Genomic DNA, 12,315 nt, shown 5'->3' on the forward strand with positions numbered 1-12,315 from the left:
ATGCTGAGCTGTAGTCAATGAATAGCATTCTCACGTAGGTGTTCCTCTTGTCCAGGTGGGAAAGGGCAGTGTGGAGTGCGATAGAGATTGCATCATCTGTGGATCTGTTGGGGCGGTATGCAAATTGGAGTGGGTCTAGGGTTTCTGGGATTATGCTGTTGATGTGAGCCATGACCAGTCTTTCAAAGCACTTCATGGCTACAGACGTCAGTGCTACGGGTCGGTAGTCATTTAGGCAGGTTATCTTAGAGTTCTTGGGCACGGGGACTATGGTGGTCTGCTTGAAACATGTTGGTATTACAGACTCAGTCAGGGACATGTTGAAAATGTCAGTGAAGACACTTGCCAGTTGGTCAGCACATGCTCGGAGTACACGTCCTGGTAATCCGTCTGGCCCTGCGGCCTTGTGAATGTTGACCTGCTTAAAAGTCTTACTCACATCGGCTACGGAGAGCGTGATCACATAGTCATCCGGAACAGCTGGTGCTCTCATGCATGCTTCAGTGTTGCTTGCCTCGAAGCGAGCATAGAAGTGGTTTAGCTCGTCTGGTAGGCTTGTGTCACTGGGCAGCTCGCGGCTGTGCTTCCCTTTGTAGTCTGTAATAGTTTTCAAGCCCTGCCACATCCGACGAGCGTCAGAGCCAGTGTAGTATGATTCAATCTTAGACCTGTATTGACTCTTTGCCTGTTTGATGGTTCGTCGGAGGTCATAGCGGGATTTCTTATAAGCGTCCGGGTTAGAGTCCCGTTCCTTGAAAGCGGCAGCTCTACCCTTTAGCTCAGTGCGGATGTTTCCTGTAATCCATGGCTTCTGGTTGGGGTATGTACGTACGGTCACTGTGGGGACGACATCATCGATGCACTTATTGATGAAGCCAGTGACTGATGTGGTGTACTCCTCAATGCTGTCTGAAGAATCCCGGAACATGTTTGACTTTATTTTTTTACTTTGATCGTTGACTGTCATTCTGTCCCCCGCCCAGCAACTCCACTCCCACTTGTCTCCAATTCCACATCCCAACCCTCAGCTTCCCTAAGCACGTCCCACCTATTTCTGCTGGCCACCCTCTTCAGGGTTTAATTGGTTATCTGGTTTGAATGTACAAAACTTTTTGGGGTCATTAAATTATATTTGCAATTTGACATGTTTCCTTTACTCATGACACATTATGGAAATAAATGTTCTATCTGCATTTGTTTGGTCTTGTAGTGTACAGTGAGGGAAAAAAGTATTTGATCCCCTGCTGATTTTGTACGTTTGCCCACTGACAAAGACATGATCAGTCTATAATTTTAATGGTAGGTTTATTTGAACAGTGAGAGACAGAATAACAACAAAAAAATCCAGAAAAACGCATGTCAAAAATGTTATAAATTGATTTGCATTTTAATGAGGGAAATAAGTATTTGACCCCTCTGCAAAACATGACTTAGTACTTGGTGGCAAAACCCTTGTTGGCAACCACAGAGGTCAGACGTTTCTTGTAGTTGGCCACCAGGTTTGCACACATCTCAGGAGGGACTTTGTTCCACTCCTCTTTGCAGATCTTCTCCAAGTCCTTAAGGTATCGAGGCTGACGTTTGGCAACTCAAACCTTCAGCTCCCTCCACAGATTTTCTATGGGATTAAGGTCTGGAGACTGGCTAGGCCACTCCAGGACCTTAATGTGCTTCTTCTTGAGCCACTCCTTTGTTGCCTTGGCCGTGTGTTTTGGGTCATTGTCATGCTGGAATACCCATCCACGACCCATTTTCAATGCCCTGGCTGAGGGAAGGAGGTTCTCACCCAAGATTTGACGGTACATGGCCCCATCCATCATCCCTTTGATGCGGTGAAGTTGTCCTGTCCCTTTAGCAGAAAAACACCCCCAAAGCATAATGTTTCCACCTCCATGTTTGACGGTGGGGATGGTGTTCTTGGGGTCATAGGCAGCATTCCTCCTCCTCCAAACACGGCGAATTGAGTTGATGCCAAAGAGCTCGATTTTGGTCTCATCTGACCACAACACGTTCACCCAGTTCTCTTATGAATCATTCAGATGTTCATTGGAAAACTTCAGATGGCCCTGTATATGTGCTTTCTTGAGCAGGGGGACCTTGCGGGCGCTGCAGGATTTCAGTCCTTCACGGCGTAGTGTGTTACCAATTGTTTTCTTGGTGACTATGGTCCCAGCTGCCTTGAGATCATTGACAAGATCCTCCCGTGTAGTTCTGGGCTGATTCCTCACCGTTCTCATGATCATTGCAACTCCACGAGGTGAGATCTTGCATGGAGCCCCAGGCCGAGGGAGATTGACAGTTATTTTGTCTTTCTTCCATTTGCGAATAATCACACCAACTGTTGTCACCTTCTCACCAAGCTGCTTGGCGATGGTCTTGTAGCCCATTCCAGCCTTGTGTAGGTCTACAATCTTGTCCCTGACATCCTTGGAGAGCTCGTTGGTCTTGGCCATGGTGGAGAGTTTGGAATTTGATTGATTGATTGCTTCTGTGGACAGGTGTCTATTATACAGGTAACAAGCTGAGATTAGGAGCACTCCCTTTAAGAGTGTGCTCCTAATCTCAGCTCGTTACCTGTATAAAAGACACCTGGGAGCCAGAAATATTTCTGATTGAGAGGTGGTCAAATACTTATTTCCCTCATTAAAGTGCAAATCAATTTATAACATTTTTTACATGCGTTCTTCTGGATTTTTTTGTTGTTATTCTGTCTCTCACTGTTCAAATAAACCTACCATTAAAATCATAGACTGATCATTTCTTTGTCAGTGGGCAAACGTACAAAATCAGCAGGGGATCAAATACTTTTTCCCTCACTGTATATCTCAACCTACTGGTTTGTTTGCCGTGCCATTTTTGGACTTTAAAATTATTTAAATATACCCTTTGATTTTTGAAGAATGTAACTTAAAAATGACTCATGAGTTTAGTTCAACTGTCGTACCCCATCAGAACCCAAAATATAAGCTTGTTTTACTTCTTTGTTTGTAAACAATGTAATTGTAAACAACCACTGTATAGACTAAACATGATTAAGGCCAACATACAATGGAAGATCTGTGTTACGGCGCAATTGACATATAAAGGCAATTTTCGATTGAGCTGACATATGCAGCGTTTACCATTAATGTTGTCTCCGCAATCACTGGAACATTGCCTTTAAAACGTGCATACAGTGGGCAAAACGTGATCGGACTGAATCCTTAAACTATCATTTTGATCTCAAGGATGGTCGGCCCCTATATCAATAACTCTGTTTGTGAATTTGAGAGTGGTTATATTTCTCCAGCCCCAGAGGAAGGGTGTCCACTTTGTTTTTGTTTGAACTGCAGATTGACCCTTTAAACCCCACCATGTTGTCATTGACACAGGAATGTCACTACCATATTCTAGCTACATATTTTCTTATACCTTATTAATTTGTGGCTTACTGCTTGTTTTGTTGCATCAATATACTAACCTAAAGTATTGTGAAAAATGTATATCCTGATGGGAGTGGATGACAATGCCCCCATCCACAGGGCACAAGTGTTTCCTGAATGGTTTGATGAGCATAAAAATGATGTAAACCATATGCCATGTCCGTCTCAGTCACCAGATCTCAACCCAATTGAACACTTATGGGAGATTCTGGAGCAGCGCCTGAGACAGCAATTTCCACCACCATCAACAAAACACCAAATGATGAAATTTCACTTGGAAGAATGGTGTCGCATCCCTCCAGTAGAGTTTCCGACACTTTGAGAATCTATGCCAAGGTGCATTCAAGCTCTTCTGGCGGCTCGTGGTGGCCCAACGCCATATTAAGACACTTTCCATTATTTTGGAAGTTAAACCTCCAAGTAGCATAATGTTACTGTTATAGTGATCACTGTGAATAGCTTGAAGGAATGTGAGAAATGCTCAAAAAGCAAAAGGAACATGCAGAAGCACATGATGTTGCTGTTGTTTATTAATCACTACAAATAAGAAAAGAGATTCTCCACTACATTTATCATAGAAAATACATTCATTCTACAATGAAGGTATAAGAACATAATATTAAGTGCTACCGATTGTAGAAATACACTGGCATGACAGATTTAAATAAAAGTTAACAAGAAAACAAATTTGGACTAAAACATTCGATGTCATGAGGATAATTCTGATGTCAATGTGCATGTTGTCTCCCTAGACGTTTAGCGCCTTCTCCTGCGCTGTCTGGTCATCCCAGGGGCGGCAGTTGTGCCTGCATCACAGTCTGTGACATGACATCCGCACGACTCAACGTGGATGTAGGAGTGCTTGACCTTTGACCCATCAGGGCAGATCAGCTCCACCTCTTTCTGGCTAGTGGTCGCCTCTTGGCAGCAGGAGCAGTAGTGCATCATGGTGTTGGCCTCTGCTGAGTACCTGCACATTCACATAAACACAAGACAAGTTGAAAAGAGGGCTTGAATTTCCTGGGTTGTCTTGACAAGACGAGCACAGGAGCAGTAAATAAGTCAAATAAGCTCCTAGTTCATAAAGGGCACAACATATGGTGAATAAGTGATCACTGACTGGGGCCTGCATGACATTGACTAGTGCTGCATTCAGCATCTGTAGTACTTACATGGAAGAGGTTCCACAGTTTCCTGAGCAGGAATTGATCTCCACAGGCTCAGCGGTCACACAGCCACTGATGACGATGCTAGTGGTGGTGTACTTCATCTCACAGACATTGCTGCGTTCTGTGCCTGGTCAGGGAAGATGCATCAAGAGTTATTGTTTGATACATTGTTACATAGCTTAAGCAGAAACAGACAATATATACATTTTTGGCCAGCATGTAGGCACAATGTTTCCTGTTGGTCTTATTTTATTGTTTAGGTGACATAGCATGCTATTATTAACCAGTAGATAGGTGGTTATTAGGAATGCTTTGGCTGGACGTGTTACTTACAGGTCTTGCAGCATCCATTTGCATCTGTCTTTTCTGTGCCCTGGGGTGAAAAATAGGATAAATTATTTATAAGTGGCAGATTGTATACATTATGTGAGCTCCCTTCCATTCTAAATGTTACTGAAACCTCTATCGCTATGACCCTAGAGTGCTAGGAATGATAGTAACATTCTGAGTGAGAATGGAAAACAGTGTAACTGCAGTGTAAATTGATTGTCCCCACGATGGAGGTGAGATAGGACAGAAACTCACTGGGACACAGTTCTCTGGGCTGAATGCAGGGCACACAGTCTTCACCTCCCTTGGTATATATTGGCCATCAGTTTTCTCACATGTGTACTTCACACATTTGTCACCAGGTGGTGACCATGTTTGGTTCACCTGTCGCACAAGGAAGAGATTATGAAGAATTATGATGGAGTTTCAGATCATGCAGACAGATTATACATCCTCATACACACTCTTGTTATACTCACCTGAATAGTGTGTTTGGTGTTATCTGGCAGATTAACCACACAGCTTGTCTGTACACACTTCCCACAACACTGACCAGGTATGGCCTGATACTGGAAGCCCTAAGACAAGGATGGTGAGCCATCATTGAATCATTGTTCACTTATTTTATAAACATGCGGTAGCCTGTTTATAAAGTGTTTTTATAAATATGTAAATGCATTTATCATCTATGTTAAGAGAGTCATGACTACCTGTGAACATGTAGTGTCGCAGGAGATATTTGTGCACACAATGTTGTTGAGCTTGGTACTAGGATCCATAATCGAGCTGCAGGTGCAATTCTCGCATGTTCCTTTAGGAACTTGAGCACCAGGCTGGAGTGAAAGAGAGAGACAAAAGTTATCATCCACTATAACAGACTGTTTGAATGGAGGAGGGTCAGAGTGCAAAGGGAGCAGTTCTATAGTAGAATGTGACCAATTATGAGGGCAGCAAACACAATACAGCTTATCTCAAGCTATTTGTGTGTGTATCTTTCAGAAGCTTGTTGAATTTAATTTCTTTGAAATGATTTATTCTTACCTGGTACTCAATGTTATTGTAGACACATACACCCTTAGGAACTAAACAGACACACATTGAGAATAAATCAGTCAGTGATACCAGTGATTCATGTCATAGTTAATACAAACGTAATTCAAAACCAGTGATACCTGGGAATTACAAAGTCAATGAACTAACTAAACCACTGATTAAGCAAATCAAGGGGACTTACCACAGGTATACTCTGGACAGCAGCTTGAGATGGACGTGCTTATAATTGCCTCCCACCCTGGCTGGCAGTCCATCATGATTTTGGGGCAAAGCAGTGCATCACACTCTGTTACAGAGGTAACCAATGAGAAGTGATTAAAAGACAAGCTGATAGAGGGTCAAATAACCCCCCTATGACCCTACAGAACACTTCAGACAATATTGGTCTAGTACTGCATGAGTAAGAGTTGGCTTTCTAATGATTCACTGAAGGGTCACTGTTCCATCACTCACCACATGTATATTTCTGGCAGCAGCCTTCTGTCTTGTTCACCAGTCTGTATCCAGTCTCATTGCAGATGGGTATGGCTGGTGTGGGGCAAGTGATAGGCTGGCACTGGACAACCATAGAGTCCTTGTCACAGGTGCACTGCTGGCAAACACTCTCCCATGTATCACCAGGCTTAAGGGAAAAACAGGGTCATATCAGGTCAACACATGAAAAGAAAAGACTCCATCTTTATGAAAACTCAAAACAGACAGATGAGTAACTCAAATGTTGTTGTTCTGCAATGAACTGGATTTAACCATGGCAGTTCATATGCACCATCATTAGGTGATACGAAATGGGTTGGAGGTGGTTATTCAGATATTAAAAGTTTTCTTCTAGTCAGTTCACTGGAAGGAATAAAGAGTCCAAGACCTTTACAATGTCAATGAAAAGTATTCATCCTAAGTATGTGAGTTCCCTTGACTCATGTGATATGCATCTCATGATATGTCTATGTGAGAATGAATATCTGGAGAATATTTAGATGGAGGAAATTCTTACCATTTTGGGGTTGCCATCAGGTCCAGTGCAGCCTGAGGAATGAATACAGGGTGTGTTTAAAATGTTTGTCTCACATAGTTGGGGTCTTGTTCTTCACACCTCCACATCAACACATTTTGTTAACCGTTCCATTACAAATAAAGCCAGTAAACCATGATTCATGCTTAATTCAAGGTTTCAAAGTACAGAAAGGTCTAATTATCATATTGACAGCTACCTGCAAAATGACCCATAACCCATTCTTACCACAGGAGACCACACAAGTATCAGAGTAGGTGCTGAACAAGACGGTTCCAGATGGACAGAAGCAACCCTCCTTCGTCTTATTGGTCATTTGGGTTTGATTGTTCAAATACTTCTCATTATATCTGCATACAAAAATAGTTTGGGATTATGCAGGAGATCATTTATTTAAAAGAAGGCTCATATGAAGGAAATTCATATGACATCCAATCAGAATATAGCTTACCTGGTATTACATGTTGGTTCAACTGCTGGACCACATGGCATGTACACCTTAGTGTCTGGGCATGTTTGCTCTGCAGGACAAAAATAATAGGTCACAGTTATGCTAAACAACAGCAGAAAAACAACAACAACACAGTAGCTGCTTATGACATCTGCTAATGTTACACATTAGTCAATTAATTTGTGGCATGACATCTATGCTTGCATTCATAGCTCACCACATTCTCCATCGGTGGACTTCCTCCAGTCAATGCAGATCCCTTTATTTGCACATTCAGATGCATACGCCTCCAGACTAGAGCATCTAGAATTAGCATTGTTGCAGACATCTGATCTACAGGCCTGAACAAAGGCGTCAGGAGAAACCGCTTTATGGCATGCCTCAAAGACCCTTTGACAGAAAATAACATAGAGAGTGATTTAAAGAAATGCATGGAGTGCAACCTTTAACTAGAAATGCCAATGGAACGGTACCTGTATTATGATAAAAACAGGTGCAAATACAAGCAAATTAACAGTACAGATAATGTACATTACAATTGATAAAACACATTAGGAAGTTAATTATCATTTAGGCATTCCTATTGTGTGCTTGTTCCCTTTTTCAAAAATAGTTTGATATGTTCCTTACATGCTGTTCATGATTTCACAAATGGCTGTCTTGCAGGGGGTAGGGGACGTGCTTGGGGTTGCCGGGGTGGTAGAGGGTGGTGCTGTTGGAGGAGTTGGACAGTCCTGGTTTGGAACCAGCCACTGGCTAGCTGCGACTGAGCAACTCTGTATCTGACCATTAGGTGACTGGCAGTCATTCTTCTGGGAATTATCACAGGTACCTTAAAAAATATGGACATTAAGTAGGGTAAACCCTAGTTAGCAAGGCCAGGTCATATATTCCTTGTTGTATGCAATGTCTATAGGGTGGTCTAGATAGGAGCATCTACTGAAGGTTTGAAACTGCGAAATGTATATTGACCCTCTTTAATAATACTCACCACACTGGCCCTCTGTGCTGCTTTGGAAGAGGGAGTAAGGAAGGTTGATGCTAAATGATGACCCCTTGTAAGACACCTGAACCTTAAGATCAGGGATCTCCAGCATGACCTCCACACCTGTACTTGTTAGAGCAATGTCACCCATTCTGTAAGCTGGGTAGATTCGTTTACTGTTGACATATACCTGCATTTGTGTAGAAATGAATACACATTTAGATGGTTGAGTCATGTGTTATCTTGAAAGCAGGAACATGACAATGTTGACACCATTATTGGTTTTAATTTAAAGTCATGAGATTTCAATAAAGCATGATAACGCAGTAGCATACATAAAACAATTATGGATATTAAATAATACAAGCAATGAAAATTATATTTTAAAATAGTTACCACATTTTCTGTTGTTTCACCAGATCTCTGCTGGGTAAGAATCCCTTCATAGGATTTGTAATGAATGATAAGGGACTGAGGACAGAATCCACTGTCAGCGTTTCCACAGTAGTGGTTATCAACAATAATGGTAAGGTTGTATTTTAAGTTGATTTCTTTCATTAAGGTGTATGAGCAGTTCTCCTGGAAATTGTAATATACTCCATCAAATGTAATATAGTGAGATCCACCCCATCCACTGCATACACCTGCAACATGATAAAATATGAGTTGATAATAATCTAAGCTATTGACAGAGGACATTGAAAACTCAAAAGTTGGGGTTTTAGATTGTATGTTGTCACTTACATTCACATTCATATGTGAAGCAGCATCCAGCTGAATCATAGACCTTGACAGGTGGACGGCCATTCTCACACTGTAGTGGCTCCACTGGCTTGCATTTTACTGGTAGCTGGACAACAATGCCGTCCTGGCAAATTGCTGTGGTACAGCTATTCAGCTGCCAAGATTCTCCATTCTGCCATTGATTTGATAAGGGAAAGAAATTACTCAAACATGCACACGGAGGGTAGAACATACTCTACGTCGGGGCTTGGACTCTACAAGGTGTGGAACGCTTTCCACAGGGATGCTGGCCCATTTTGACTACAGTGCTTCCCACAGTTGTGTCAAGCTGGCTGAATGTCCTTTGGGTGGTGGACCATTCTTGATATATACAGGAAACGGTTTAGCGTGAAAAACCCAGCAGCGTTGCAGTTCTTGACACCAACTGTTGTGCCTGGCACCTACTACCATACCCCGTTCAAATGCACTTCAATTTTTTGTCTTGCGCATTCAACCTCTGAATGTACACATACAAAATCCATGTCTCAAGCTTTACACCAACAAGAGCTATATACCCATTCACCCATTGTATTATTACCAACAACAAATAAAATGATTTTTAGGGAAAAATTACCTTTCTTGGTGGCTGAATGCTAGTGCAGTCTGGGGTGGATTGAGTTGTTGGTGGTGTGGTCGTGGTGTCTTCTGACGTTGTGGGGGATACAGTGGAGGGTGTAGAGGAAGGACATGGATTTGATTCCACTTCAACTCGGCACGTTGCTTTGCAGTAAGCGGTGAAGCACCACCCTGAACCATCGGTCACATTATACACTAGGTTCCCTGATTGTTGAGAAAGGCAAGCGTTAGAACATTTCAGTTTGCAAATGAAAGTTCATTAAAAGATTAGTGAAATGTCATTTATTTTGATTGTCTGAATAACATTTATAACATATTACCTGGTAGATACTGTGTCCCATTAACATTGCAAATGCACTGGCTGGTGGTGACTACTTGTGATGTAGGTGTAATAATCACTTGTGGTGAAGTTGAAGGATTTCTTGTTGTTTCTAATATGCCTGTGATGACAACTGGCTCTGTTGTTTCTGTACTTGTTGTTGAAGGCTGTGATGTTGAAGTTGAAGTCACAATTATAGCAGTTGTAGAAGATGTAATTGAGCCAGTGGTGACTACTTTAGGTGGCCTTGTGGATGTAGATGGAATTGTCTCAGTTGTGGTTTCTTCAATTGTTGTAGTTCCACCTGTGGTAGGTGTAGTTACCTCTGCAGTTGCTGTGGGTGCAATTGTAGTTGTTGTTAAAGTAGTAGGTTTGGAAGTTATGACAACTGGCCCTGTTGTTTCTTCAGCTGTTGTTGTGGGCTGTGATGTTGAGGTAGAGGTTTCAACAATTACAGTGGTGGAAGTAGTTGTTGGGCCGGTGGTGACTACTTTAGGTGGCTTTGTTGATGTAGATGGAATTGTCTCAGTTGTGGTTTGTTCAATTGTTGTAGTTACACCTGTTGTAGGTGTAGTTACTTCTGCAGTTGTTGTGGGTGCAATTGTAGTTGTTGTTAAAGTAGTAGGTTTGGAAGTTATGACAACTGGCCCTGTTGTTTCTTCAGCTGTTGTTGTGGGCTGTGATGTTGAGGTAGAGGTTTCAACAATTACAGTGGTGGAAGTAGTTGTTGGGCCGGTGGTGACTACTTTAGGTGGCTTTGTTGATGTAGATGGAATTGTCTCAGTTGTGGTTTGTTCAATTGTTGTAGTTACACCTGTTGTAGGTGTAGTTACTTCTGCAGTTGTTGTGGGTGCAATTGTAGTTGTTGTTAAAGTAGTGGGTTTGGATGTTATGACAACTGGCCCTGTTGTTTCTTCACCTGTTGTTGTGGGCTGTGATGTTGAGGTAGAGGTTTCAACAATTACAGTGGTGGAAGTTGTTGTTGGGCCGGTGGTGACTACTTTAGGTGGCTTTGTTGATGTAGATGGAATTGTCTCAGTTGTGGTTTGTTCAATTGTTGTAGTTCCACCTGTTGTAGGTGTAGTTACCTCTGCAGTTGTTGTGGGTGCAATTGTAGTTGTTGTTAAAGTAGTGGGTTTGGAAGTTATGACAACTGGCCCTGTTGTTTCTTCAGCTGTTGTTGTGGGCTGTGATGTTGAGGTAGAGGTTTCAACAATTAAAGTGGTGGAAGTAGTTGTTGGGCCGGTGGTGACTTCTTTAGGTGGCTTTGTTGATGTAGATGGAATTGTCTCAGTTGTGGTTCCTTCAATGGTGGTTGTTCCACCAGTGGTAGGTTTAGTTACCTCTGCAGTTGTTGTGGGTGCAATTGTAGTTGTTGTTAAAGTAGTGGGTTTGGAAGTTATGACAACTGGCCCTGTTGTTTCTTCAGCTGTTGTTGTGGGCTGTGATGTTGAGGTAGAGGTTTCAACAATTACAGTGGTGGAAGTGGTTGTTGGGCCGGTGGTGACTACTTTAGGTGGCTTTGTTGATGTGGATGGAATTGTCTCAGTTGTGGTTTCTTCAATTGTGGTTGTTCCACCAGTTGTAGGTGTAGTTACCTCTGCAGTTGTTGTTGGTGCAATTGTAGTTGTTGTTAATGTAGTGGGTTTGGAAGTTATGACAACTGGCCCTGTTGTTTCTTCACCTGTTGATGTGGGATGTGATGTTGAGGTAGAGCTTTCAACAATTACAGTGGTGGAAGTGGTTGTTGGGCCGGTGGTGACTACTTTAGTTGGCTTTGTGGATGTAGATGGAATTGTCTCAGTTGTGGTTTGTTCAATTGTGGTTGTTCCACCAGTGGTAGGTGTAGTTACCTCTGCAGTTGTTGTGGGTGCAATTGTAGTTGTTGTTAAAGTAGTGGGTTTGGAAGTTATGACAACTGGCCCTGTTGTTTCTTCAGCTGTTGTTGTGGGCTGTGATGTTGAGGTAGAGGTTTCAACAATTACAGTGGTGGAAGTGGTTGTTGGGCCGGTGGTGACTACTTTAGGTGGCTTTGTTGATGTGGATGGAATTGTCTCAGTTGTGGTTTCTTCAATTGTGGTTGTTCCACCAGTTGTAGGTGTAGTTACCTCTGCAGTTGTTGTGGGTGCAATTGTAGTTGTTGTTAATGTAGTGGGTTTGGAAGTTATGACAACTGGCCCTGTTGTTTCTTCACCTGTTGTTGTGGGCTGTGATGTTG

General features: G+C 42.4%; 1 protein-coding gene across 1 annotated transcript; it reads right to left on the reverse strand.

The window, feature by feature from the left end:
* Positions 1–3,917: 3,917 nt before the first annotated feature.
* On the reverse strand, positions 3,918–11,821 carry LOC311127605 (intestinal mucin-like protein). The gene is made up of 20 exons (XM_084159425.1): positions 11,017–11,821; positions 10,099–10,506; positions 9,777–9,982; positions 9,164–9,335; positions 8,816–9,063; positions 8,426–8,609; positions 8,065–8,266; positions 7,652–7,824; positions 7,435–7,504; positions 7,212–7,333; positions 6,966–6,997; positions 6,428–6,596; positions 6,156–6,260; positions 5,963–6,003; positions 5,632–5,754; positions 5,401–5,499; positions 5,177–5,305; positions 4,925–4,964; positions 4,595–4,718; positions 3,918–4,392 (listed from the first exon to the last, which is right to left on the reverse strand). Exons 5-20 carry the CDS (start codon positions 8,975–8,977, stop codon positions 4,179–4,181), a joined length of 1,989 nt encoding a protein of 662 aa, XP_084015551.1. The 5' UTR covers positions 8,978–9,063; positions 9,164–9,335; positions 9,777–9,982; positions 10,099–10,506; positions 11,017–11,821; the 3' UTR covers positions 3,918–4,178.
* Between the last annotated feature and the right edge of the window lie 494 nt (positions 11,822–12,315).

This window comes from Coregonus lavaretus, assembly GCF_964263955.1.
Source record: "Coregonus lavaretus genome assembly, chromosome: 4".
NCBI classification, from domain to species: Eukaryota; Metazoa; Chordata; class Actinopteri; order Salmoniformes; family Salmonidae; genus Coregonus; species Coregonus lavaretus.

Excerpts from the sequence above, each read along its gene's own strand:
- LOC311127605 (XM_084159425.1), bottom strand. The coding sequence starts at position 8,977 with ATGAAAGAAATCAACTTAAAATACAACCTTACCATTATTGTTGATAAC. Across the intron at positions 6,261-6,427 it reads CTGCCAGAAATATACATGTG|AGTGTGATGCACTGCTTTGC; the intron begins GTGAGTGATGGA and ends CCTCTGTAACAG. Across the intron at positions 6,004-6,155 it reads CTGTCCAGAGTATACCTGTG|TTCCTAAGGGTGTATGTGTC; the intron begins GTAAGTCCCCTT and ends GTGTCTGTTTAG.